Here is a 26,985-nt window from a genome sequence, read left to right on the forward strand (position 1 = left end):
AGTTGATGGGTGCTGACGAGTTGATGGGTGCAGCACAGCAACATGGCACAAGTATACATATGTAACAAACCTGCATGTTATGCACATGTACCCTAGAACTTAAAGTATAATAAAAAATAAAAAATAAAAAAACAGATAGAACAAATAAATGCTAGTGTTTGATAGCACAACAGGGGGACTGTAGTTAACAATAATTTCTTGTATATTTAAAAATGGCTAGAAGAGAACATTTGGAATGTTCCCAACACAAAGAAATGATAAATATTTGAAGTGATGGATATCCCACTGACCCAGATTTGATCATTACACATTGTATGCATGTATTAAAATATCATGTGCACCCCATAAACATGTACCATTATTATGTGTCAATAAAAATGCCTATGCAGAGCATATGTATTCAGTCATTCATTGACTCTTTCATCCATTCATTCATTTATTTGAAATACGCATTTGATTGCCTAGCCTACATACAATGTGTCAGGCACTGTATCAAGGCTGGAAATAATCAGTGAACAAAACAGATAATATCCCCACCTTTGAGGAGTTGTCATTCTGGAAAAAAAGGGTTTGGAAAAACTAAAGCAAGAAAGAGGAATAGGTCATAGGGAAGAAACCAAGATGAGGCAAGGAGAATGTCTAGGGACCAAATTTAAAGAGACTTTCTCCCTCAGGGACATGCAAGTCCTCACCCAGCTTGCAGGACCTTGAGAGTGACCGCCTTCTTGAAGTCTGTACCATAGGTGCCTGCATTTCTCTGGTCCTCGTCCTGTTGGGAAGACACCTGAAATATGGGGTTGCCATTTTGCATATGGTGGTCAAGTAAGGTCCCACTAAGACGTTGCCATTTGAGCAAAATCTTGCGGGAGGGAAAGGGCGTAGCTATCTGGTGAGAGAGTGCTCTAGACAGAGTGGAGAGCTAGAGTAAGGCTAGGTAAGATGCGTACTCTCCATATTCATACTTGTGCTGTCCTCTGCTACTTTTGTGTGTGTACATTATACTTCAATAAATGTCTACTTAAAAAATTAAATGTGCCCCACTTTTGTCACTGCCACCAAAGACATGTCAGCCTTGCTGTGTCCCCTGTTCTGCCCAATAGCCCATGATTCACAGTGTTTTTCCATGGGGATCTGTCCCTGAAAGTGATGAAGGGGCTGGATCTGAGGTAATAACAGAAAAGTTCAGTGAGCAAGAGAACAGCACAGATATAGGTCAGAGGGGGAGTGATGAAGGTATAGGCATTACTTAGAGTGGTTGTGGATAAATTAATGATACTTCCATGGAATTTTTCAGTTTGACCTGTGTTTGCGAAGTTTCCCCTCCTTCAGAGATACTATAGTAATTTCATTTTTTTTTTTTTTACATTCACAATAAGATACTAAAGACAATGTTTGTGCTTTGATTCCTTTTCAAAATTTTAGCAGCACAGGCAGATCTCATCATTACATAATCATAGAGTTCTCAGGTACGTGATTTTTTGATATGCCTGTGGGCAATTTGTACTCAGAACCTGCCATTTTGCAGTAGAATTGAGAAGATATTACACAGTGGAGGAACTGAACCATTGTTTTACTAGACGCCCAAATGGTTACATTAACTATATGATTTAGATGGTTAGCTTGTTTTGATTCACAAAGAGGGAAAAAGCTGGGGTGGATGTGACAGATATGGCTGAAGATGTTATTGTTAACTTTCTTAGCTGGTTTGATGACTATATGAGAATTGTCCTTATTAGAAGATAAAAGCTGAGGTATTAAGGTATAAAATTTGATGATATTTTTACCTTTTAAATGGTTCTGAAAAAAATAGAAGAGGGAGAAAGAGAGACAGAGAGAGAGGCATGATATGCTAAAAGATTTATAATTCTTGAATGAGATTGGTGGATATGTGAGTAATCATTGTACTATTCTTTAATATTTTCTTTTATGTTTCCAAATGAGAACAAAAGATAGGTATTCATTAACTTGGTCAAAATTATAAGACACAGCTGAACAAGAATAAAAATACTCATTACAGATGTGAAAAGTGTTCAAAGATAATCCACGTTAGGAGGCATGAAATGGTTAAAGAAAAAGGAATAATCTCATTAAGCTATTGCCAGCCGGGGCTGGCTGGACTGGGTCATGGGGACAGGGTCATGAGACGCCAGTGCCAATCAGGTAGTAATCAGATAGTGATGATCGTTTGAAGAATAAGATAATTTTACTTGAGGTAGATTTCGGTCTAAACAATTCTCTTTCTATCATATTCAAGACAACATTCCTCCTCACACTGTCTGGAGGAAAGCAAATGCATACAAGCAATTTTGAAGCACATGCACTGGAGGAGAAAGGAACTATTTCTATATTCTATGGTGTAGCCTCTACAAACAAAAATAAATAGCTAGAGGTGAAAGGAAATACAGCCACAATGTGACACACTTTGAATTCTGAACCTGGAGCAATTGCAGATGGAAAAATTGAGTATAAAATCATCAACCCAGCATTATTTACAATGTGACCTAGAAGTAAATCAGCAGATGAGCTACTTGCATTCAATGTGGGAGTAGGAAAGGTGGAAGCTGATGCGTTGTCTATCCGCTTCCCAACACCATTTTCCTCTGCCTTTTTAGGCTCCTGTTCCCTCAACCTTCCAACCACTGCCAGCGAGATCAGAGGGGCAATATCTTTCGAGTGGTAGCTCTTATCAGGAAATGGTGTTATAGCTTTTTTTTTAATCTTGTATTTTGACAAACATGTTGCAATGTTTCCATCACTGCAAAGTAAGTGGAATCATAAGGCTTTTCAAAGTTCATCTAGCTGATTTCCATAGAATATTAGTTTCATCTATCACATTATTAAAGTTGTTTTTCTCCCTGAGGACATCATCTATTTAAATAGCTGAGAACACATCTATTTCATGTAGCTGTTTCTGTATAAAGCAACAGGAAGAACTGATTACACATAGTAGAAATATATTAATAGTACACCCACACATATGTGTACATACATACACATACATAGACACATATACAGATTTTATATTAAGTTCTAGAGCATCACTTTCACCTCATCACATTCCTTTTCTTATTATTAGGAAAAGTAGGGTTGTACTAATTGCTTCACTATCGTGGTAAAGAATGGGAGAATGGGTATCCAAGCTTCCAGATAAACAGCATTTTTTACCCAGTAATGTGGAAGCTAGGCTAACTAAGCAACTGTAAATATAGAGAGCTCTTTGAATAGCAGAAAAATGTACAGAGGAAGAGGGAAATGATGTTAAGATAAGGGAGCTAAGGAAGAATCTTAGGTTGCTGATGATGACAAATGCTCTGGAATCTGAGACTCTAATCCCAGTCTCTGCAGAGGCTTGAAGAGACATGACCGAACACAACTTGGCTACTTTTTAATCAATGGCCTATGTTGAAAGGTGTCAATCTGAAAATTAATATGAGTAATTTTATTTTTTAAAGAAGGATATTATTAGAAATTATAAGTTTTCTCCACTGGCGATTTCTCTCAAGTAGCTGTATCTACTAACAGGAAAAGCCAGACACGAACTCCTGTAGCAGCATTATTTAATAATGCTCACGGCACAAACCTAGGCATATTTAACGTTCCAATTCCAGCCAAATATAAATGATTTCTTAGTGGACCTCTCTTACTTCCATCCATTTTTAAGGGTATGTTAGGTCGTAATGAGAATGATCATGTTCCCTTTGCTTTGATTCTCAGTGAATCTGCTCTTTGGCCTCTTTGCTCATCCATGGGAAAAATCAGTCATATAAGAAGCTAAAATTGAGCAAGGAGCATGTTAGAGGTTTAAATTAAGCAGGCTTCTTTTGTTAGGGCTACATTTCTAATGCCTTTTAAAATGAACATTTTATTTCTCTGGTAGACAATTCCAAGAAATCAGATGAAATGTCTTATCTCGTAAATGAAAAGTTAATTGTGAAGTCTATAATGTGTAAGATATGTGTGAGTGGACTTTGTTATATATAAATAAGGTGCCACTTTACAACAGCAGGGCATGTGTAAATGAGGAGAAACATTTATGATGTGTGCCACATTGACCTAGTATCTCCAGAATTCTGTCATGATTGGCTGGGTGATGATAGGAAGAGGTAAGATTATCTCTATTCTCTTACCTCAACCTCCCAACCCAAAACCAACATCTTGGAGAAAAGAATTCAAATATAAACTTAAGAGAAAAAGAAAGCAGAAGAGAGCAGGGAGAGGAGAGAGGGGGAGAAAGAACAGGAGGCCAGTGAAATCAATCTTCAGTATCCTTGCCCTCACTTCCCTGTCAATGTCTCAGTCTCTATTAACTCTGCCAGCCTCCTTCACAAATATTGCTTCCTGAATTCTGGATTCTGTTCCCTCAGAATTTTAAAAGTGGCTCTTTACTTATGATTTTATTGTGAGCTATTGAAAAAAATAAGGCTTAGAAAATGAAATATGCGTTTGTAGGAAATGTGCCAGTTCATATAATGAAAGATAGTTGAACAACATGTGTCCGTGGGATGATAACAGCTTTGAGTTGGCTCCAAGCCCAGCTTTGGCAATTTCTAGCTGAAAGCTTAGGGGCAAGTGACTCAATCCCTCTGGGTCTCAGATTCCCTCGTCTATAAAATGGGGGGATGATAATACCTGCTTTCAAAGGGTTGTTTTAAGGAGTAATTGAAATGATGTCTGTAAAGCATCTATTGTACTTGCTTAAGAACACACTTGACATATGTTAGTCCCTGATCTTGATTACCTCTCTTCTCCTTTCCAGCACTTTCTTTTCCTTTACCTTTCCTCCCCTTTCTGCCCCTTTCCTGTCCTTCACTACAGCAAGGAAAACAGCAGTGGGTTCTGTATGTGAGATCAACACACACACCAGGTACCTGATGTTTGCCTGCACAACACTGTTCAGATTTTATCTGTCGCCGCATACTCTCTTTGGCTGCACTTGTGTCTTGGGCCCTTGGCTATCAACACTCGGAGAGTTCTAGACATTGCTGTTATGTCTGCTACTGCAGTCTCGACACTGCTCCTTCATCTCTGTCATCTCTAGTTGTCTCTCCCTCCCTTTGAGTAGGCTCTGGGTTCCAGAACTGTCCCTGCTGGACTCACCGTAGCAGGACCCAGGCCAGACCATAGGAGACCCACCTAGGCTCTCACTCCTCATATTGCTTCCAGAATCTGAAGAAGCGCTGTGTTACAGGGCCTGGGCTCTGGCTTCCTCAGCAGCTGCCTGAAGGGATCTGGTGATGTAACTTCCTGTGAGCATAACCTTTGGCCACACGAAGCAGAAAAGAGGATGAAGTGAACACATTCATTCCTCTCCCATCCTTCCTCCAATAGTCTGAATAGCCTATCCAGTGACCTCTTGAGGCAACGTGATTAGTTATGTGCAGTGAAGCAATCTCCTCCTCAATAACGTGTCATCTTGTTTTGTTTTGCTTTCCCCCATCCTTCCATATCTCACTTCCCTTTCTCCCTCATTCTTGTTTCTCTAGGATTGAATCTTCCATTAATGTATTAGTAATTAAGCCTTGCATAGTTAGTAGGGTTCAAGGGAACCTGAACGAAGATACTTGTGAACTACATTTTCCAGGATCTCTTGCCAGTTGTCTTCTGGATGGATTTGGTAAAGTAAGAGGAACTAATGGGAGGCAAAAGAGAAGGAGAAGAGAAAAGCCAGGGTGCCCTCACTCTCCCACTTCAGAGACAGCTCAGAGGTAGTAGCTACGAGGTTTCCCTGGGTCTTTCTAGCTCTGGAGTGGGAGTAGACACTGCTGTTGGTCACCTTTGAGTTGCCTCAGTACCCCTTTTTACTTTGGTAACCATTTTCTTCTGTTAAATTTCCCCTAGTAAACCATCTGGCGTGGGCTCTTTATTTCCTGACAGGACACTAAGGTTACACACAACAATAAAAAGTATTACTTTATTTACCTGTGTTTGTGGTATGACTGAAATTATTTCTTCCTCCACAAGATATTGTATTTATAAGATACATTTGTAATTCTAAAAATCAATAACACAAGAAAACTGGGTTTTTGACAAATTCAAAGGAAATGGTCATAAGAAAGTTCTATGGGTTATCAGAAAAGACATCAAATTATTATTTTAGCCGTTTAAATGGCATTTGATATTTAAAACAAATAACCCTTTCCTAAAGGCTGTATTTCCCAGTTAATACAAATGTATGTCCTACAATCACCTTGTAAGCTGCCTGTTTCTCTTATATCTTGACAGTGGCTACTGATCTGGCTGTATGCATCCTAGGCCTGGTAGGTGGCAAATTAGTGATGTTAGAATGTGCATAGTATTATTTGGTAAATGGGACTCAAATTTTATTTGTTTCCATACCTCCCAAGGTGCTTGTGAGAAACAAAACAGACATCCCCCATTACCTCCACTCCATGTTGGTATTGAGAACATGCACATTTTCTTTCTGCAGTATATACAATTTTCTAATATTGGCCCCCAGGTGCTTTGCATTTATAGTGAATGCTCTGTAATGGCTCAGCAACAACTTCTGGGATTTCCTTCAATAATACGCATGGGCATAGTGTAAACATGATGGTAGAAATACTTCAGGGTCTAGGTGCAGGGACATATGCGGACAGGCTTGCCCCTGAATTGGGGCAAACAAAGGCCTCTCCTCTGGAAGGTGTAAAGGGGAGCATACGTGGTATGTGAGCACCCATTCACGGCCACCTGGCAGTCAGAGTAACAGTAAGGAATTTTCACAATTCCTTCCTTTCAAGGGAGCTTGCAAGGACGGCAAATCCTTGCAACAATTTGTTTTTTCCTCGCCAGGTTTTATTTTTTCCATATAACCTGCAAAACTGAACTTTGTAGTTCCAAAAACTCTTTCCCAGTCATTGTCGGCACAATAACTTCAGTGCTATACCCAAACTGGAGAGACAGCCTGAGCCAACATGTGGCATCCTTTGGGTGACAGAAGTGCATATGCTCAGGGCTTCTGTCCTCTCCCCACCTATGACTTCAGTCCACAGATATCCTATTTTTTCCCACTATCTAGAAAAGATGATGCAACCAGAATGCCTTGGTCTGGCATCTCATGATAACAGGCAAGGAGAAATTTGTGGCCTCTGGATTTCAGAGAACATACCTTATATCATCAGCAGCCTCATGTGGAAATATTCCACCTAGACAGGAATCAGCCCATACATACTACTTTTACACATTCTTAGACTACTGAAATACTTCTGCACTGCTTGGAAGCTATCAGTGTCTCCATATCTCCTGAATCCCCCACATGACCCCAGCCATGTAGTACACATTGACCAAATCTTCCCATAATCCACCAATTCAAAGATTTACCATAGCCATGGCATGAGGCCTCCAATACCATGTCACAGCATGAGAATGGAGTCTATACTGATTGACTGGTTGTCATAACAACTATTAAATAATTTAATATAACTTCTGCAGAGAAGGCACAAGATACTTAAAACTAGGATGATTCATCTCAGAAGTTTGTTTCTTTGTCCAAGTGACTGGAGTGACTGAGAATTTGAGTCTACCAGGATAGCTCTTCTCAGCTACCAAAAGATGTTACAGGTTGCAGATCCTGCATTTTCTTTAGTCAGTTGAGATAAAGCATGTCCAGCCTCTGTCTAAACTTAGCATTATATGACGAGATTCTTGCCCTGGGGACCCTTCCATGAACTTATCAGAGAATCTCTCCTGCATGCGTGGTTTTGCAGCTCCCAAGCAACGAATGGCATGGTGGCAAGTCAGCATGGCGGGAGCCAGAGCCTCATGCCTGATTTACCCCAGCTCCAGCTGTGCTGTGAGACATTTACGTGACAGCCTGTCTGTGTCTCAAGATGAATCACAGAAAATTAGGGATGCGAAAGACCTATTAGGTCTTCTAATCCATATCCTGCCATTCACAATCCTTCCCCTATGCTCCATTTCCTAGTGCATCACCCAGTTTGGTTTTAAATAGCCTGCGATACGGAGAGTGTTGCCTCCATGCTTTCTCCATCAAGAAGCCTCTTTAGCACACCCAACTGAGGATTTGATGCTTGATTATTGTCATTTTCTATATATAGTGATGTCATAGTTATTCACTTGCCCCACTCCACCCTCCAAATAGCTCCTGAAAATAGTGAGAAAGTGGGGACACTCTCTTGTATTGAAAAAAAAAAAATGCTAGTCTCAGAAGAAACAAAGGACTTGATAGAGAAACGGAAAATGATAACCAGTCTGTGTTACTTTATTTCAACTTCTGGTATTTTAGTTATTTGCTTATTTAGCATTGTTCAGCTTCTGCTTTCTTTAACAATAGCTAGAACTATGACTAAGCACTACTATTGGCTTTGGTTTTCACATTTACTTCTGTTTTTGATTTTTAAAATTTGATTACTCATCCGTTTCCTGACTAGATTGTATTGAAGATTCCAGCCCATCATTGTGATTCAAGTAAAAACTATGCAAATATTATAAGAGTTTACCCACTCTGTTTCCTAATCTTTGTCTTTTCAGTTTTACTGAAACTCAAGAGCCAAAACTGTAAGTGTGGCACACCCTTTCTTGACAGTCATGTTTTTAAAATTGTCCGTGTTGTTCTTTACTAATGTCCAGGCAGCCGACCACCTCACAGATAGCATGCAAGAATGCATTTGTGGCTTACCTTAATCTGACCTTTTAAGCAAGGCTCACTGCACACAGACCGCACCATTCCACTCTTGTTCATCTGGATTTTGTAATCATCAATGTTCAGCACTCCTTCATGCCAGGTTCCAACGTGAACATAGTCATAGCGATTAGCTTCAGTGTACTGCAGATTCATGATATCATACCTACAAAGAGCACAACGTGCATGTCTTATAGAATATAGACATAATGTAGAAAACAAAGAAAGTTGGGAAGTAGATAATAATGGAAATAAGAAAACAGCTAGAATCATCTTACATCAGCTACTGCCAATATTTTAGTTTATTTCTTATGTTTCTTCTGATTATCCCAAATATGTATATTCCATTCTTCAATCTCTGTGTATCATCCATATTCACTAAAATATAAATTACTCTTGTTCTTTTCTCTCTGCTTATCCTCCAAAAAAATAATGTTATGTTTGCTAAGTTGATCATGTCCTTCAAATTATTGTTTACTAAGTTATTCTTTGAGTAAGTATCAATAAGAACATTAATTTTTTATTTGATTACTTTAACCCAAATTTCTTTTTCACATTCAATTGTCATTTTCATTACACTGTATTAAAAGGGGTGAGTTTTATCAAGTCTGGAACCTTTTTTAAGGTGCTAAGAGAGCAAGAAATCTGAGAAAGTCATCTTTAATTAATAAGGATGTTGAGGATTTAATGTCTTGTGCACTGACATTTAAACTAATCTCTTCCCTGATTAGGATAAATATTTTTGAAACCAAATAACTGGTATCAGTTATTGCAGTTATTTGAAATTCCGGAACACTACACAATGGCAAAACCGACACTTAGAACTCTTCACTATAGTAATCATTTCACTATATACACACAGTATATCAAAACATCATGTTATACAGCACACACCATGTATATATATGATATAGGACATTCTCTGATACAATCTAAAGAACACAAGATCTAACATCGGAATGTACAAGCTGGTCTCTTTTCTAACATTTTAACAGTAGATTATACTACTTAGGAATGCCACTAAACTCTTTAAGCTTCATGTGATTCTTGTGGAGATTTATTAAGATAGGCATGTAAAAAGCTACTTTATAATCTGGACAAATGCGTATGTCCTATGGTCGAAATGCTTATGTTCACCCCCTTCCATTCATATGCTGAAAATCCTAACCCCCAAGGTGATGGTATTAGGAAGAGGGGCCTTCAGGAGGTGATTAGGCCATGAGGACAAAGTCCTCATGAATGAGATTAGTAAAAGCAGCCTTAAAAAGCTTTCTTGCCCCTTTCACCACACAAGGAAACAATTAGAAGGCGCCATCTGTGAACCAGAAAGCAGGCCCTCACTAGACACCAAATCTGTTGGTGCCTTGTTCTTGGACTTTCCAGCCTCCAGGACTGTGAGCAATAAATTTCTGTTATTTGTGAACCATGCAGTTTATGATATTTTGCTATAGCATCCTAAATGAAGAAAGACAATCTATAAGGCAATAGCATGATTTCATTCCTATTTCTATTACTATTAATGTCCTAAAATACTCTGGTTATTTTCATTACTACATGAATACTAGAGAACAACTTTGTACTGGCATAATCATTTATGTCTCAGTCATGGGAACTCCAGCATTCTTACATCTCCTTTCCATGTTGCTGTTCACTCTATAATTAATGTTGCAGTTTCCCAAAGCTGCATGCTTGGTTGCTCCTTACTAGTTTTGCAAAGTGGGTTTCTTTTCTGCAGTACCTATGCAAAGTGCTCATCCTCCTGGAGTAGAAGATGAGTCACGAACTCTTGCTCTTTGTGCTTGACTGAAGGAAATGGCAATTAATCAACACATACTCTTCTTCATCAGCTCTCTTCATCCCTCTGCCATCTCACACACCCCTGCTTAATCCCTCCTGCAATTATTTCTCTCTAAACTGACTCATGCTCACAATCCCTCTCAGCCTACCACTCCAGGAGGCTACAGCCAATCAAACTAAGTTGGCATCTGAAACCTATTGGCTGTATCTAGCCTAGACTTTTATTATTATTATTATTATTATTATTTTTTTATCTAGACAAGGAATGTCAGTTGATTGTCTCTTCTGCCTGTTCTTAATGTGCAAATGCATTCTGTCACCCACAGGGTAGCTAATGGCTTCTCCACCTCCAAATTCTTGCAATTTCTACAAATAGTTGTCCCCTAAAAGAATAGGGTACTCTGGGAAAGTAAAGAAAGCTCTCCTTTGCCAGGTAAACAAAATGCACTTAGAATGAGAAGAGAGGAATGGTACACCCAGAGCACATTATTCATCTCTTTGCTGTGCGGACTTTTGACTAATAGAGAGTTATTATCCCTCAGTTGCTAGACGTACCAGAAAGTTCTTTAGAGTATCTTTCTGAGTGATAGCCAAGTGAGAATTAACTGTGGGCTGCTGGCTCACACTCATCCTGTTGATCAACGACACTAATCTACACCTCTGATATCTTTCCATTTTAAATTCATTAGAGCTATGGAACCTGTTGTACTGTTGTGAGTGCTTGATGTGAGTAATTTCCATTTTCATTTCCAGGAATTTTTGTGTTTTGTTTCAGATTACATTATTACAGCTTCTCACATACTCACAAAGAAGGCTTCGCTACAATGCTGGCTCTAGAATGTCTTTTTCCTTTAAATCGGTTTCCAAAGACTTTATTTTAGCTTCCTCATTTGCTTTTTCATAACAGAAATCAGTTCACACTTCATTAGCATTTAGAAACAAAAAAAAATTCACAATATTTTGGTATAAAACACATTTTTTTAAAAAAGTCCTAAAAGCTGGGAAAAAATCTAATGAAAAATATCAAGGAAAAATTACTGACTTCGTTTTAAAAAGCCTTCCTCATACTGCGTGTATTACTGAACACCGCCTTTTCTTTTGACCCCAGGGTTCCTTCCAGGCATGTTGGTCTTTATTTTGGAATTTTTTATGCTATAAATTACATATTCACAACATCCTCTCAATGCATTCAGTTTACGTTGTGTGATGATTAACTGAAGTAATTATAAGCGGGACCAAAAGCATGAACACTGGTATGACAGGAGGAGGACGTACAGGGAGATTTTCGAAACAGAAATTGAAAACGGATTATGCTAACCAATTGCAAGCAAAAGGATATGATCCCTAAGAAAAGACCCAGGGGAAAGCTTAAGTAAGATCTGAATATTTAATTAAAGATGGAGAAGAAACAAGCTAAAATTATGCACCTACATTTTAGATAACTTGTAAAGAGAGAGGAGTAAACTTGAATTTATGAAGTATCAAAAATGCATCTGGCCTTGTGCTAGGCACATTGTATGCTATCTTTGGGAATCATTGAAGGAAGGTTTACATTCTAATTCTGACCCCTTATTGAGCCTAGTGTCCAGTGGAACACAGGATGAAAGAGGGTTTACAGAGGCAGGTAGTCAATGTTCTGAATCTCAGACCCACTTGTTGCTCCTGGTACCACTTCCTCGAAGCTTTTCACATGCCCAATTCCTGAATCATTCCATCTACCCCACTTGCATCCAGTCAAAATCTGTTCCCACCTAACTAGCAGCTTGGAAGAAATCTGATATATTGATCATTTTAATTGCTGACAATGACTGATATCATTTATCCTTCCTAGAGCTGTCAGATTTTAACAGGGAGAATCCAGTTAGGTCTCACAAGGTACTCCGTAAGTGCAGGACTTCAAGCTGACAATAAAGAGATACATGGAGGCTTATTTAGGGTCAAACAGTCCCTTACAGTACTTCTGAAATGACATTAAGAAGGTTGCCAAGGTCGGGCATAGTGGCTTACACATGTAATCCCAGCACTTTGGGAGGCCAAGGTAAATGGATCACTTGAGGTCAGAAGTTCAAGATCGGCCTGGCCAACATGGTGAAACCCCATCTCTACTAAAAATACAAAAAAATTAACCAGGCATGGTAGCACACACCTGTAGTCATAGCTACTTGGGAGGCTGAGGTAGGGGAATCACTTGAACCCCGGGGGTCAGAAATTGCAGTGAGCCAAGACTGAGCCACTGCACTCCAGCCTGGGCAACAGAGTGAGACTCTTTCTCAAAACACAAAAAGAAGATTGCCAACCATGTTGCTAATTTTAGGATCTGCTAAAAGGCAGTGTGATGTTGCCTGATTAGAAGCCTCAGAGTGAGAGCACTTGCCTCCACAGCTTGCAATCTGTGGACATTAGATGAGTTCCTTAGTTTCTCTGATACCCAGTTTTATTATCTGTAAAAGAAAGACAATGATCCACCTACAGCAATGAAGATTACATGATTTGATGTTCCACTTGAACACAGCATATGCTTTTCTAAAAAGCTCTAAGTCTGGGACATCATACACTGAAAGGTGACAGGGCCTATAAGGCCCTGGGCTTGCTGAGTGGCAGCCAAGCTGAGGGCCTTTTTCCTTCCTCTTGAAGGTGTTAATTCTTCTGCCATTCTGATTATGCCTTTCCTAGGAAATTGCGTATGAATGAACACAACTATTCTTGATACTAACAAAATTTCCTATGTACCAATTATGCTTGAGCAACTGGTAGTATCAAAACAAGTATTGCAGAGCAGACTGTATGTAAAATGGCTTGGAGAGGATTTTATGCATATTTACCTTGGTTTACTTTTTATCTGCTTTTTGTTTGATTAATTCTTTAAAAGTCATAGGGACTCGATTCCAAAAAGAAAGTTGTTTCCTTTCTTGCTCCACGAGATATGTTAGCAGAAACATAAGTTAGACTGAGGAGAAGGGAGACACATGCAGGACCTAGTTCTCTTTGCATATTGAGCTCTTTAACCAGGTGTAATAGTCAAAATATTTCATAACCAGAATGGTATATAGTTAATCAATCAGAAAGACGCTGGCCCGGTACTGGCAAGGTCTGAGAGGTTTCTGTTGGCCAAGTGTACTTTCTTTAGTTTCCTGGGCTTGCAGGGAGGTCCCAAGCATTCTGGAAAAAGGGTTAAGTGATAGCTGAGTAAGGGGGTGGCACCAGTAGAATACTGGGTATCGGGTGTTGAAAAAGAAGTATTTTAATATTTTAAAAAGTAGTGTGGTCTTTGGTAATTTCATCTGATATTATCCCTGGACTTTTTGCTACCTAGTTGTATCTATCCTCATGACACCCAGAAACCATGGAACCAGATGAAGCCATAGTTGCCATCTGTCTGGCACAGGAAGGCTCACAAGGTTATTTAGATTCATTACTGAAAAGATTACCTTCCAGGAGCATCTCCTTTCTCATCAAACCACACCTCCTCTCCAGATACGCCGATGAATGAGGACTTGATGAGGAAGTCCAGGAGCTTGCTGCCGTCGATGGGCTTCATGGCATCGCAGAGGCCCACGTGGCCAGGGCAGAGGGCATGGTGCATGTTCTGCAGCCCATGTGCCATGGCATAGATGGCATTGATGACAAACCCCATCTTACTGTCCTGGACATAGTTTTCTTCTAAGCTTTCATTGCCTGTAACAATAAAAATTCATCACTACCAAGGTCACAATAATAAAGACTAGGCTTCTAGGTTTAATTCTCAAATGCTTTTGGGGGTTCTCAGAGGAAGGGAATGAGCAATGACACTGGCAGAAGCCAAGCCCACCTGTGCAAGCTTTGTACTTGTGGCTAGCTCTAGTGGATTCCACCTGCAAATAGTTTATTCAGTTTTATTCTCTCTATTCAATAATGGTTTTGTGAGATATAAAACAAATTCCAGAGGGGTGAAAATAAAGGACTTTCAAATATTGTAAAGAAATCCTGAAGGAGTAACGGAAATAACTCTTATTCCCCCTTTGTTTACAGGAATTTATATTAAAAATCTCCTATATCATGGTACTGAAAAAACATTTTTTATTCCTTTATGACAATCCACAATTTACAGAAATTCAGTTTATGCATTATCTAAACCATGGTATTTTCTTTTGGTGATTCCACTATTTTTTTCATTTCCAGGGCCACAAAACTCCAGAGTTAGAATTGGTCAGTATGAATCTCTTCTTATAAATGGTTGATGGGGCAGAAATATTTACATCAGATTTGCTAATTATTGGAAACTCAGGTAAAATGTTTCTTGATGAAAGAGTCACACTACACATTAATTTTAGCCTTTAGATTTTACCTGTGAATTTCAAAAAGCCTGCAATCAATTCTACCTATGTCACAGGTGATCAAAAATCCCCTACTGCCAAGCAGGTTCACAAGAATGGTATTGTGTTAGATATAAGCTCCATATTGGAAGTCTAGACTTCTGGACGTATATATGGATGAGAAATTTGGGGACCAACTGGGTTTGCTGAAATAAAGGTAACAGGTTTGGAAAACAAAAAATATATTTGGGAAACATCACTGGCATAATTCAGAGACTTTAGTTGGTTCCTGAAATTTGCTTCTCTCTGCAGTGAACTTTTCCTCCCTCATTTGACTGACAGTGGGGGGTCGATGTGATGTGTGCTTGAAGTACTAGAAGGTGGGGAAGTCAGCAATTTAGCTGCATATGGGGTTGAGAACAACATAGGGCTCCTCACACTCCCTGCTGGCTGCCCTCTTTGTTGCAACCTAAATAGGTCACTGGACACTAAGGTTCCCAGGCTAAGACTAGCAGAGGAATATTTAGGAAGTTAGACAGGTTGAGTCTTTAGAAGAAACGGTAAAGAGTTTTGACTTTGATGTCGAACTTGGGATGAAAATGGACATTTTTAAAGAGTTCTATTTAAAGGCCTATCTATTTAGATGTAGTCAAAAGCTTGAAAAAGATTTACTTATATCTACCCTGAGAGTGAGATATAAAATACCCAGGCTAGGTTAAAGGGGAAGAAGATTAGATTTTAATCCATTTTTGAGCTTTTCATGATAGGACATTGTTAAAAGTGTAATTTGCTAAAGCAATATTTTCCTGATTGGAAGGAAATTTTCCAAGTGGAAATGAGGAGTCAGAAAGACAGGAAGGGCATTTTAAAATCAAACCACACAAAATAAGTATAGAAAGTTATATAAGAAAGAAAGTAAAGATCCTCTTTCCAAAAATTGCAGAGTCATTTAAACAGAGTAGCTTATGTCTGTCACCCAGAACCCACGGCCCTTTTTGTTGGTTTTCTTTCTCTCCCTCTCCAACTTACTGGGACTATAAGAGGTAAATTTGTGCCATCTGCCTGGTAACTCTTAAGCAAGCCCTTATAGGCTCGTCCAGAAGACCAAATGCTAAATATTAAAGCTACTAGAATCAGAGAAATTGCCAAGAGTTAAAGAAAAAAAGGAAAAAAGAAAGAAAGACAAAAACTGAGTGGCAAAATAACCTTCAAGACAGCAGTCCCTTAAAGGGTCCTGGTCAATACTAAAACCATCATCCAAAGTGGAGTCATTACAGCCAACACCAGGATCAAACTGTAGAAAAATATCAGAAGAAACACACAACGTTCTTTACCAAATGAAAAATCATCTGTTAGGGACAAGACTTATGGACACTGAGTTTGCTCTTCCTGTTTTTTATAACTACTATTTAAGATTTATTTTACAGCCTGTAACCCCAGCACTATGGGAGGCCGAGACGGGCGGATCGCGAGGTCAGGAGATGGAGACCATCCTGGGCTAACACGGTGAAACCCCGTCTCTACTAAAAAGTACAAAAAACTAGCCGGGCGAGGTGGCGGGCGCCTGTAGTCCCAGCTACTCGGGAGGCTGAGGCAGGAGAATGGCGTAAACCCGGGAGGCGGAGCTTGCAGTGAGCGGAGATCCGGCCACTGCACTCCAGCCTGGGCGACAGAGCGAGACTCCGTCTCCAAAAAAAAAAAAAAGATTTATTTTACATAGATAAAAAATTATGTTGGTGTCCCCAGTACAAATTTCTTAAGCCAGTGCCAGTGGTTGTCTAGTGGATACTTCATTCATCAGCACTGAGACAGGAACTGTTCTTGTATATCTGTGAGACCAGCGTTTTCCTTTTGATCCTCATTTAGGGTGATCATATAACCTATGACTTGGGTCAGTTTTTAGAGTGAAAGTTAGTGTTGACAATAATTATTTTGAGAACACAGGTGTAAAGGCAAACCAGGCAAATTGTGTCATCTCTCTTAAGCCAGGTGCCTTCTAACTGTGTCTTATCTTCTGAGGTTATTATGGGTAAGATTAATGTACAAATATGTATGTATAGACACACGTAAACATAAGTACATAGATGTATACATATGTGTATACAAACAATAGTCAGTAGAATGTTATTATTTTTTAACTAATTTCACATTTATCTAATTTTTAAAAGATTTGTTTGACAAATATTTATTCATACCTATGCTATATCTGGCACTGCTTTTGTCAATGGGGTATTATGTAGACAAAACATACAGGAATACCTGATGTCACAGGACTTAAATTCTTGTAAAACGCTACAGAAAATGTTTTTAAATTAACGCAACTAAGAAAAATATGTAATAATTACAATCAAATCAGTGTTACATAAAAACATAAAAGAGAACAGGAAAGAAAAAGTGGGTATGTTGAGACAGTATCATGTTGATCAGTTACAGTCGACCTCACCAAAAAGAGGACCATTGAGTGAATAATGGAAGAAGAATAGGTAGTGAATCAGGCAAATATCTGGGCAAGAGCATTTAAAGTAAAGGCAATAGCTTCATGTCTACAATAATAATAACACGGCTGGGCACGGTGGCTCACGCCTGTAATCCCAGCACTTTGGGAGGCCGAGGCGGGTGGATCACAAGGTCAGGAGATCGAGACCATCCTGGCTAATGCAGTGAAACCCCGTCTCTACTAAAAGCACACACACAAAAAGAAAAGAAAATAAAAGAAAAGAAAAAAGAAAAGAAAGAAAATAAAAGAAAAGAAGAAAAGAAAAGAAAAAAATTCGCCGGGCGTGGTGGCGGGTGCCTGTAGTCCCAGCTACTCGGGAAGCTGGGGCAGGAGAATGGCCTAAACCCAGGAGGCGGAGCTTGCAGTGAGCTGAGATCGCGCCACCACATTCCAGCCTGGGCGACAGAGCGAGCCTCCATAGTAATAATAATAATAGCTACCACTTCTTAAGTGTTTGTTATATACAATACTTAATAAATGAGCTATAATGCTTACCATAATCCTGCCAACTAAACATTAGTCTCACTATTTTACAGGTGAGGAAAGCATGTGGTATAATTTGGATCCAAATGCCTCCTCAGTCCTTGTTCTTCCTGTCACACTTAGTGGCAACGCAGGGGCAGGTATAGAAATCTACAGAGGAGACACTTTTCTGGTGACAGAGGACAGGGCATCCTTCAGTGCCCTGGCATCATTGTCAAGCCTGGTTTAGGACTTCTTTCTGGATCATTCCAGATGTGCACAGCTCTCTCTCTGACTACAAGTACTGGCACCCAATCTACCAATAGCAAACGATGACAAAGAAGCCCATTCTGTCAGCGCCATATAGAGAGGAGGGGAGATACATGCTTCCGCGGAATATTTGCAGTGTAATAGCTCACACCCCTTTCCAAAATAGACTCAAAGTTTGTGTGTTTGTGTCCATCTGAAGTGAGTACCTGTGCTCTCTTACTCTGCCAGTTCCCTGGCTCTGTACACCCAAGGGGGTCCTACTGTCAGGAAGAACTCTCTTCAGCTACTACCTCAGACTCAGCCCTGCTGGCTCCAAGTCTAATAAACTAGCATGCAGGGACATGTGACATAAAGTTGGAAAGTCATGTGGCTTTTGCAGGGCCATTTCCTTTACCACAGCAACCGTCCAGATAATGTTGTAAGGGTCTGTTATTGAACAAACAAAATCTACTATAGGATGCCCTGTCCTCTAAAGATCCTATATTTTCATGGCTAGTGAATAGAGAATTGTAAACCAATAACATTGTCACTTGGTGGGAAGGTGAAAACACTTTGGTTTCCTGGGGTTTAGTGCCTTTTCATAACACTTGTCTCAGAGTTATTAGTGAGAAGGAGATTTTATGAATCATTTTCTGTGGTACGTTAACTATTTGGACCACTAGGATTCATTAAACCATTACTTTTTGTAATATGTTAAATGGAACCAAATAATTGCAGTTGACTCTGTTTATTTACTTTCAAAAGAATACCTGCCTAACTGCTTCACAGTGGGTTATGAAAATAACTGCCTTGGTTCTAAATAGTAATCGTGTTCTTATTGTGAAAGCTCAACAAAGATTATAAACTGCTACCTGAGTGCAGCAGCACACAGGCTCTCCATGGGGACAGGAACAGAAAGGGTAGCCTCTGAAAACAGGACATTTATGGTGACTGGGAGAAGGGTCAGCAACTCTATCTGCTGTCATTTAGGATGGTTTTTCAGCAGAGTGGTGAGGCAGAAAGAACTCTGGACGAGGCACATGAGCAGCTGGGATTAGATACAGTTCCGCTATATCATATCAACAATGTATTTCTGACTGAGCGCCGGGGCTCACGCCTGTCATCGCAACAGTTTGGGAGGCCAAGATGGGTGGATCACCCGAGGTCAGCAGTTCAACACCAGACTGGCCAACATGGTGAAACCCCACCTCTACTAAAAATACAAAAAATCAGCCAGGCATGGTGGCAGGCACCTGCAATCCCACCTACTCGAGAGGCTGAGGCAGAATTGCTTGAACCCATGAGGCAGAGGTTGCAGTGAGACAAGACTGTGGCACTGCACTCCAGCCTGGGCATCAAGAGAGGAGCTCCCTCTCCAAACAAAAAACAAAAAAAACAAAACAAAAACAAAGTAATGTATTTTCAAAAAGCCATGAAGGTTGGACAAGGGTCTTGACCTCCTTAGGCCTCAGTTTCCTAATATATAAAATAATAAAATAATGAAGGGGTCATATTTTTCTGTGGAACAGAAATGGATAACATAAATGGGTGAGATTATCTTCCTGAAGATCTCTTCCCCCTCTAAAGTTTTATAGTTTGTTCCTCCAATTCCACATTTATTGGTACTTAGCAAAGCCATTCACACCACTGTGTGAAATAGGTTCTATTATCACCATTTCACAAAAGAGAAGACTAAAGGGCAAAGCTAAGTCATGGGTGGGGAGGGACACCCTCCTTTCCCTTCATAAAGGGAAACAGACTATCCCTTTGTAAACAGACTCACATTTATTTCTGAGCCTCTCTTACCTACTAGGAAGAGAGAAGTGTTTCTACTTATTGGTGGATTAGAAAAAAACAAAAACAAATAGAGGGCATGTTCAGCTCAGTCTTTCCTCTTATTTGGAACCAGGCAGTTGACTCGAAGATTAGGATTGGCTCTTCATCCTTCGGTAAATGTGGACTGTAGTTGTCCAGCCATATCAATGACTGGACAGGTTAATCTACCTAGTTTGGGGATCAAGTACTCAAAAGTCTATTGTGGGCACATATCAAAACCATGTCCCCGATCCAGTTTTGTCTTTTGTTTATCAGTTAGTTTCGTTTTTCATTGAAGTATAAATCACATATGGTAAAGAGCAGAAATCTTTACAGGTCAAAAAGCTTTTTACATATGTACACATTCATGTAACTGCTGCCCAGGTCATGGTATGGAGCATTTCTAGAAGAAAGTGTTCATTTATTTAGTTTTCTTAATTTATCCCAGCAATTTTTTTTATTTATTTTTCAGTGTGTAGGCTCTATATGTTTGATTTTTCTGATGCTACTATAATTGGCATACTTTTATTTTTTAATTGTTTGTTGCTAGTATACAGGAATACTGTTGATATTTGCATACTAACTTTGAATCCTGCAAGCTGCTAAATGTACTTATTAATTCTAATTTTTTATAAATTTCTTTGAATGTTCTATGTACACTCACAAGTCTATTCCTAGGTCTACTTCTTATTCGGATCTAAATTTGGGAAGGAAATACATTAACTGGCCCACTAACATCTCAGAGGTCCTGAGTTCAAGGTCACAGACTTAGTTAGCAAGGACAGATGAGGAATTCGTATGGAGGCACTCCCTGTTAGGCAGCACTGTGCACGCATGCAGCAGCCCTACCCAACTAGTGGAGCAGTCCCATTACAGACAGCAGGACATTCGTTAGCAAAAATCATTAGCTTAATTAATGTTTGTTCTGAGTTCTTAGTAATATTGTGCCCGTTTGAATGTTCAGAATTAAGAAATATTGAAAGAATGTTTAGCTCAATAAAGTACCTTTGTTGATGCCTGTTTGATTTCGTTAATGCAACCCCATCACTATGCACGTAGGTCCAGTGGTACCTTTCCAAATCTAAATTATTGGCATTAACTTCGAATTAAAGAACAGACACCACAAGCATGATTTTATCTCCTCGTAAAGCAAGGAAGCATTTGGGGAAACAATGGTAAACGTGACTCCCCCTGGAGAAAATACTCTTCTGATTTTTCGACATTTGTCGCTCTCCACTGCTTATTTTTGCCTGACAGAATTATATATTCAATGCTTAATTTGATACAATCTCAATTTAGATCAAAATAGAAAGGGCTGTAATTATTTTATATTGTTAAAATATCGAGCAAAGAAAATGAAGTTCATATTCCTTTAAATTGCCTGATTCTTAGATTTACTGAAAGAAGATTAATCAGGTCATTTTTTAAATGACGACCTCAAAGGGATAAAGTGCCCTCAATTTTGCTTGAAGGCCTGGCTGCTAAAATTTCTTTATGCTCTTCCAGAGAGAATTTGAGATAAGATTCAGAACTGTCTAGCCTTGCCTGTGCCCAAGTCTAGGACCTGGGAATTGTTTCTTCTGACACTATATTTTACTCTTTCCCTAAAGGGTTATCTTTGATCACATCATAGGAAAATATAACAAATCCATTATTTTCTATTCAGTTTATTAAAATGTAAATTAACTTCTATGTAGGATAGAAGAGAAGAAAGAAAAGCTCATTTAATCAAGCGCATGTTATCATCACTGTTATTATTAGTTGAATTTCTATTGCTTAACCCCACCTGGGCTTTACATGTGCAAACAATACAGACACTTTTCTAAATGCATCCTTCCAATCTATTGTTAAAAAAGAAATTTCTCATGTGCGTGACACATAAAAAGCAGGCTCTTTGCAAATTGACAACAATGTATGGTAGATCTTGAATCTCTGAAAATACAATTGCATTTAGCTGATTCATGTTTCAAAAAATTATGGTGTATCTGGAAAACAAATAAGGGCAATCACAAGGGTGTTAAAGTGATGCCGAGGATCAGTCAGTAACAGTTGAATTGTGGGGTTCTTTGTTTCTTTAAGAGAGAAAACAAGGGCTGCTTGCTGTGTGCCTTCGCTGTTATTATTGATCTGGCTCAAAACAGTGTTGTGGAGTTATAAACCACTCCCCCTGAAGTAACTAATCTTTGCAGGCCTGCAGGAGGCATTTGGCAGGTAATCATAGAGACAGAGTATGCTACAGAGAGCTGACTGCTTTAGCCAGTGTGGGAAGTTAGACTGTTGTAAGAATCCATCAGGAACGAATTCCTTACCCAACAACCTGCTGGGTCAGAATCCTTGCCAAGCCTATTCCTCTTGGCCTCTCCCACACTCTAAGAAGGCAGATCTATGCTGATAGTACCACCTCTACTTATTTATGGGTGACAGGAAGGATGCTTTCCTTTAGATATGTAAGGAAGCTTCAAAGTTTATGCTATTATGGACAAGCAATGGTATGTCCTTTCTGAGTATCTCTGTTTTCATGCTGCAGTGATTTAGGCTGAGCTAATAACACAAAGGGAATAATACAGAGTGAAATACAAGAGCTGTTGTAAAACTCTACTTATTTCTGGCTTGTTTCATTCTAACGTAACATCTTCTGGTAACCAATACAAGGTCTTGCTTATTACAAAAACAAAACCATAAATGTTATATGGCATTAACATTATAAATCCACTTTTATGATTGACTCCTGATGAACGCAACAAAATACCTATAACTGGACAAAATGTTGCACTTAAAAAGTCTATTTTAGGACATATTACAGAGTATCCTTCAGCCATTTTCCTGAAATTAATAGGCCAAGTAGATGAAATGGAAGCATGGAACAGAAGCTGCCATGTTCTGAACAGACTTTGTGATTTAAATATAGACCATAAGGTTTACTACTGTATCAGCAACACATGGGAATAAGATATACTGTGGATTTTTGGCTGGGCTTGGGGGCTTATGCCTGTAATCCCAGCACTTTGGGAGGCCGAGGTGGGTGGATCACCTGAGGTCAGGAGTTTGAGACCAGCCTGACCAGCAAGGAGAAACTCTGTCTCTACTAAAAATACAAAATTTGCTGGGCATGGTGGTGCATGCCTGTAATCCCAGCTACTAGGGAGGCTGAGGCAGGAGAATCACTTGAACCTGGGAGGTGGAGGTTGTGGTGAGTCGATATCATGACATTGCACTTCAGCCTGGGCAACAAGAGTAAAACTCCAAACAAAAAAAAAGAAAAAAGAAAAAGATACACTGTGGGTTTTTGTTTAAGGTTCATTTCTTCAGGGCACTATTGGTTGGTACTTTATGTAGACTTATCAACCCAGTTAAATGATGACACTCTGTCCCAGTGTTGTAATTGTGAAGATTTCTTGAATGTTACCTTTTATGTGGTGTCTCCCAATAGCATCTCTTCAAAGAGTCAAATTTAGAATTCCTAAGGACCTAATAAAAACTCATGGCTAGTGAAACTTTAGTCAATATCTATCCCAGAATTTAGGAAGATTAATGTTGTCAAGAGCACACAGGCAAGGAGGTCGCAGTAACATCTGTTGATAAAACAAACGTAGGGTCCAGACTTCATGCAAATCTATTTGGATATATCAGCCACTCTGCTCAGGTTGTAAAGGGCATATTTACAGAAACCAGAATGACAAATACAGATTCTACAATAAAAAGGATCACCTTGAGAGATCACAGTCTGAGCAAAATCTATTAAAATTACACTCAGGAATGAAGTATCAGCACTGCACTATAGATAGTAAAGTTGTGTCTCATGGGGTATGTGTTAATAATTTTCAAATAGCTACACATACATATACGAAGACTGAACAAATAAATGAACAGCAGGTGTTAGAAGCCAGCATTTTATCACTGTTGGGTTGGGAGGTTACAAATAAGCAAAAGGAGAAAGCTAGAATAAACCATGTGGTACAGAAAAAGGGTTGTTGCAAACATCAGCATGAATTTAAATTTTGTTTGGTATATAAACTGATAAACTTATACAGAAATGATTACAGATACATGTTTACATGTGGTCTGGCATACATATATTACCTAGTTCTTTTCACGGAATCAACAACACTCCGATAGCAGTAAGCACACCCAATGCCCAGATCTTGGTTTCTAATACAGTTCTTCAATAAAAGGGATCAGGACTTTTTGGAGAAAAAAAATCATGTGTGGTGCAGTTGAAGGAAATATACAAGATAAGTCTAGAGCACTTTGTAGTGCCAGAAAGTGAAGAAGTGCTCAAAAAACAAAACAATGGAGGCCAGGCACCATGGCTCATGCCTGTAATTCCAGCACTTTGGGAGGCTGAGGTGGGCAGATTACTTGAGGTCAGGAGTTTGAGACCAGCCTGGCCAACATGGTGAAACTCTGTCTCTACTAAAAGTACAAAAAATAGCCAGAAATCACTTGAATCTGGGAGGGAGGCAGAGGATGCAGTGAGCCGAGATTGTGCCACTGCACTCCAGCCTGGGCAACAGAGAAAGACTCCATCTCAAATAATAATAATAATAATAACAATAAATAAAAACAACAACAATAACAATTTAAAAAATGGAGATATGTCAAAGGGACACAAGAGCCAACTGAAAGACTGCCAACCATCAGAGCCAGGAAAAAATCGAGTAACAAAATAAAAAGGATGATAGCGGATTATAATCCAGTGTATAAAATAAATACCCATGCTGATATAAATAAATGATTAAGTAAAAAACAAATGAGAGGCCGGGCGCGGTGGCTCAAGCCTGTAATTCCAGCACTTTGGGAGGCCGAGACGGGCGGATCACGAGGTCAGGAGATCCAGACCATCCTGGCTAACACGGTGAAACCCCGTCTCTACTAAAAGAAATACAAAAAACTAGCCAGGCAAGGTGGCGGGCGCCTGTAGTCCCAGCTACTCGGGAGGCTGAGGCAGGAGAATGGCGTAAACCCGGGAGGCGGAGCTTGCAGCGAGCTGAGATCCGGTCACTGCACTCCAGTCTGGGTGGCAGAGCGAGACTCCGTCTCAAAAAAAAAAAAAAAAAAAAAAAAAAGAGAGAGAGAGAGAGAGAAGAGAAAAATCTGTACAGGAGAATTTCAAATAATTTATGTAGATACTCTGTTCTCAACAAGTTGAAACGTAAGTCCCCATTCTTTAAGTGGGTCGTACACTGAGTGACTAGCTTTCAAAGAGCATAGCATTTTTTTTTTTTTTTTAAATAGGCATAAAAAGTAAGTTTATGGCAAGTCTGGTAAACACCACCTTAGCCGAGTGATCAGTGTTAACATCATCAGTGATAAATTGATCATATATACTTGAGAATGTCACTTTATCTTTTGGCCTTCCTCTCCCTAATCCCAACTGAACTATGAGAAATAAGCTAGCCAAAGTCAAACTTAGGGACATTCTACAAAATACCTGTACCTCTACAAACTCTCAAAGATATCAAAAACAAGGAAAGGTTGAGGACTGTCACAGCCCAGGGAAGCCTAAGGAAACAATGAAAATAAATGAAATGTGATGTCCTGGATAGAATTCTGGGTGAGAAAAAGGAAAAAAAAAAGATGAAATCTGAAAAAAATAGAGTTTAGTTAATAATAATGCATTAATGTTGGTTCATTAACTATGACAAATGTTATGTGGCAATATAGGATATTAATAATAGGGAAAGCTAGATGTGGGATATAAAACAACTCTGTGCTATCTTGGCAAATTTTCTTTAACAGTATTCTAAAATGCAAATGTTAGTTTTAAAAATATGTCCAAGAACTAGTCTAACATCTGACCCAGTATCAGGTAATAAGTGATAATGTGATTAAATGCTTGCTCTGTGATAGGAGCTCCATTAGGTGCTTTACATGTGCCATTCTATTCATTTCACAAGGACTTATGAAATGGGTGATAGGACTAACCTCAACTTATCGATGAACAATCTAAAGACTAGTGTATCAAATAACTTGTCCAAGATCACACAGCAGGATGTGGATGTGGCAGTCACTAGATTAACACCCAGCCTGCCTGACTCTGCAACTCTCACTCTTAAGTATGAGGTACTTCTGTCTCTTGCTTAGTTACTGTCCAGGAGTAACAGTATACTCAGCAAGCTAATGGGAAGATGTGATATTTGTTGCATTATTAACAAATGTTTGTGTGTGCAAAATAAAATTTGTCCCTGATTGCAGACCATATATAATCTATAAAGAGACCTTCTACAACATTGTATCACATGTAATGTTGCTGTGATTTCACACGAATGATGTTAATATAGAGACAGAATTTTTGCATAGCTCTTTATATAGATGCTTTGTTCATCACTGCATAGAGAAGGTTAAAAATCAACAGGCAAAACTAATTTGGAAAGATGCTCACCACTAAAAGTCAGGATTATAGATTCTACAACCCTCAGACCAACACAGCCACAACAAACTATTAACGGATTCCCTAAGGTTTTGTCTGAGTTCCCAGACTGTTACGTGGTCACTTCTTCTGAACATAATCGTTGTCCATGCACTTAAAAAGCTTCAAGTGCACCTTCTCTTCTAGGGGTAAATACACAAAAACGGTTAACTTAAGACTCTAATTAAATGAGCGGCCCTTGAGGCAGGCATACAGTCATGGTTGTTGATATTAGTTTAGAGCCCAAATAATAATAACAAACTTTAAAGAAGCTCTAAGGTGCCACAAGGAATTATCTCAGAGAAGCAGCGCCTACGCCTACAAGGCTTCTCATTAAGGTTGGCTGCACCGTTGGGGTTAGGTCTTTGCAAACAGACCTTGCACAAGCTTACCAAAACACACTCATCAGAAATGTGTTTGAGGAACATATGGAGTTTAGCATCTCTGGGCCAATATTTCTGTTGACTGTGGAACTTTTTTAGTGCTTTGGGGAACTTGGCTTTCTAGAAAGTCACGTGTTATTCCCTTTTTGGATGATGTCTTCATCATGGGATTCAGTCCTACCAAAATACTAATTGGGCAGCATATCAAGATTCTCCCTGATAGTTTCTAGTTATTTTGAGATGAGAATACATGAGACAAACACAAATGTGGTCAGGTGCTTATTTGTCTACACTTTTTCCATGCTCGTTTTTGTGCCAAAAGTAGATTATTTTCTAATATTACAAGAAAAACATCTTCAACTAGAGCTTGGAATTTAGATGAAATAGGAGTGGTCTCTCTACCCCCTCAATGTATGTATTTGATTCTCAAAACCGCATAAACA

The 26,985-nt window shown here is 39.2% G+C and overlaps 1 protein-coding gene across 1 annotated transcript in view; it reads right to left on the reverse strand.

Moving 5' to 3' along the window:
- Positions 1 to 26,985, reverse strand: part of GRM1 (glutamate receptor, metabotropic 1) — a 285,034-nt gene that overhangs the window by 74,257 nt on the left and 183,792 nt on the right. The window contains exons 3-4 of the mRNA XM_011974448.1: positions 13,864 to 14,110; positions 8,636 to 8,804 (exon numbers count right to left, since the gene is read on the reverse strand). Coding sequence (XP_011829838.1) covers positions 8,636 to 8,804; positions 13,864 to 14,110 — 416 coding nt within the window. The remainder of the gene's footprint in view (positions 1 to 8,635; positions 8,805 to 13,863; positions 14,111 to 26,985) is intronic.

Source organism: Mandrillus leucophaeus, unplaced genomic scaffold (assembly GCF_000951045.1).
Source record: "Mandrillus leucophaeus isolate KB7577 unplaced genomic scaffold, Mleu.le_1.0 Scaffold1451, whole genome shotgun sequence".
Classification (NCBI taxonomy): Eukaryota; Metazoa; Chordata; class Mammalia; order Primates; family Cercopithecidae; genus Mandrillus; species Mandrillus leucophaeus.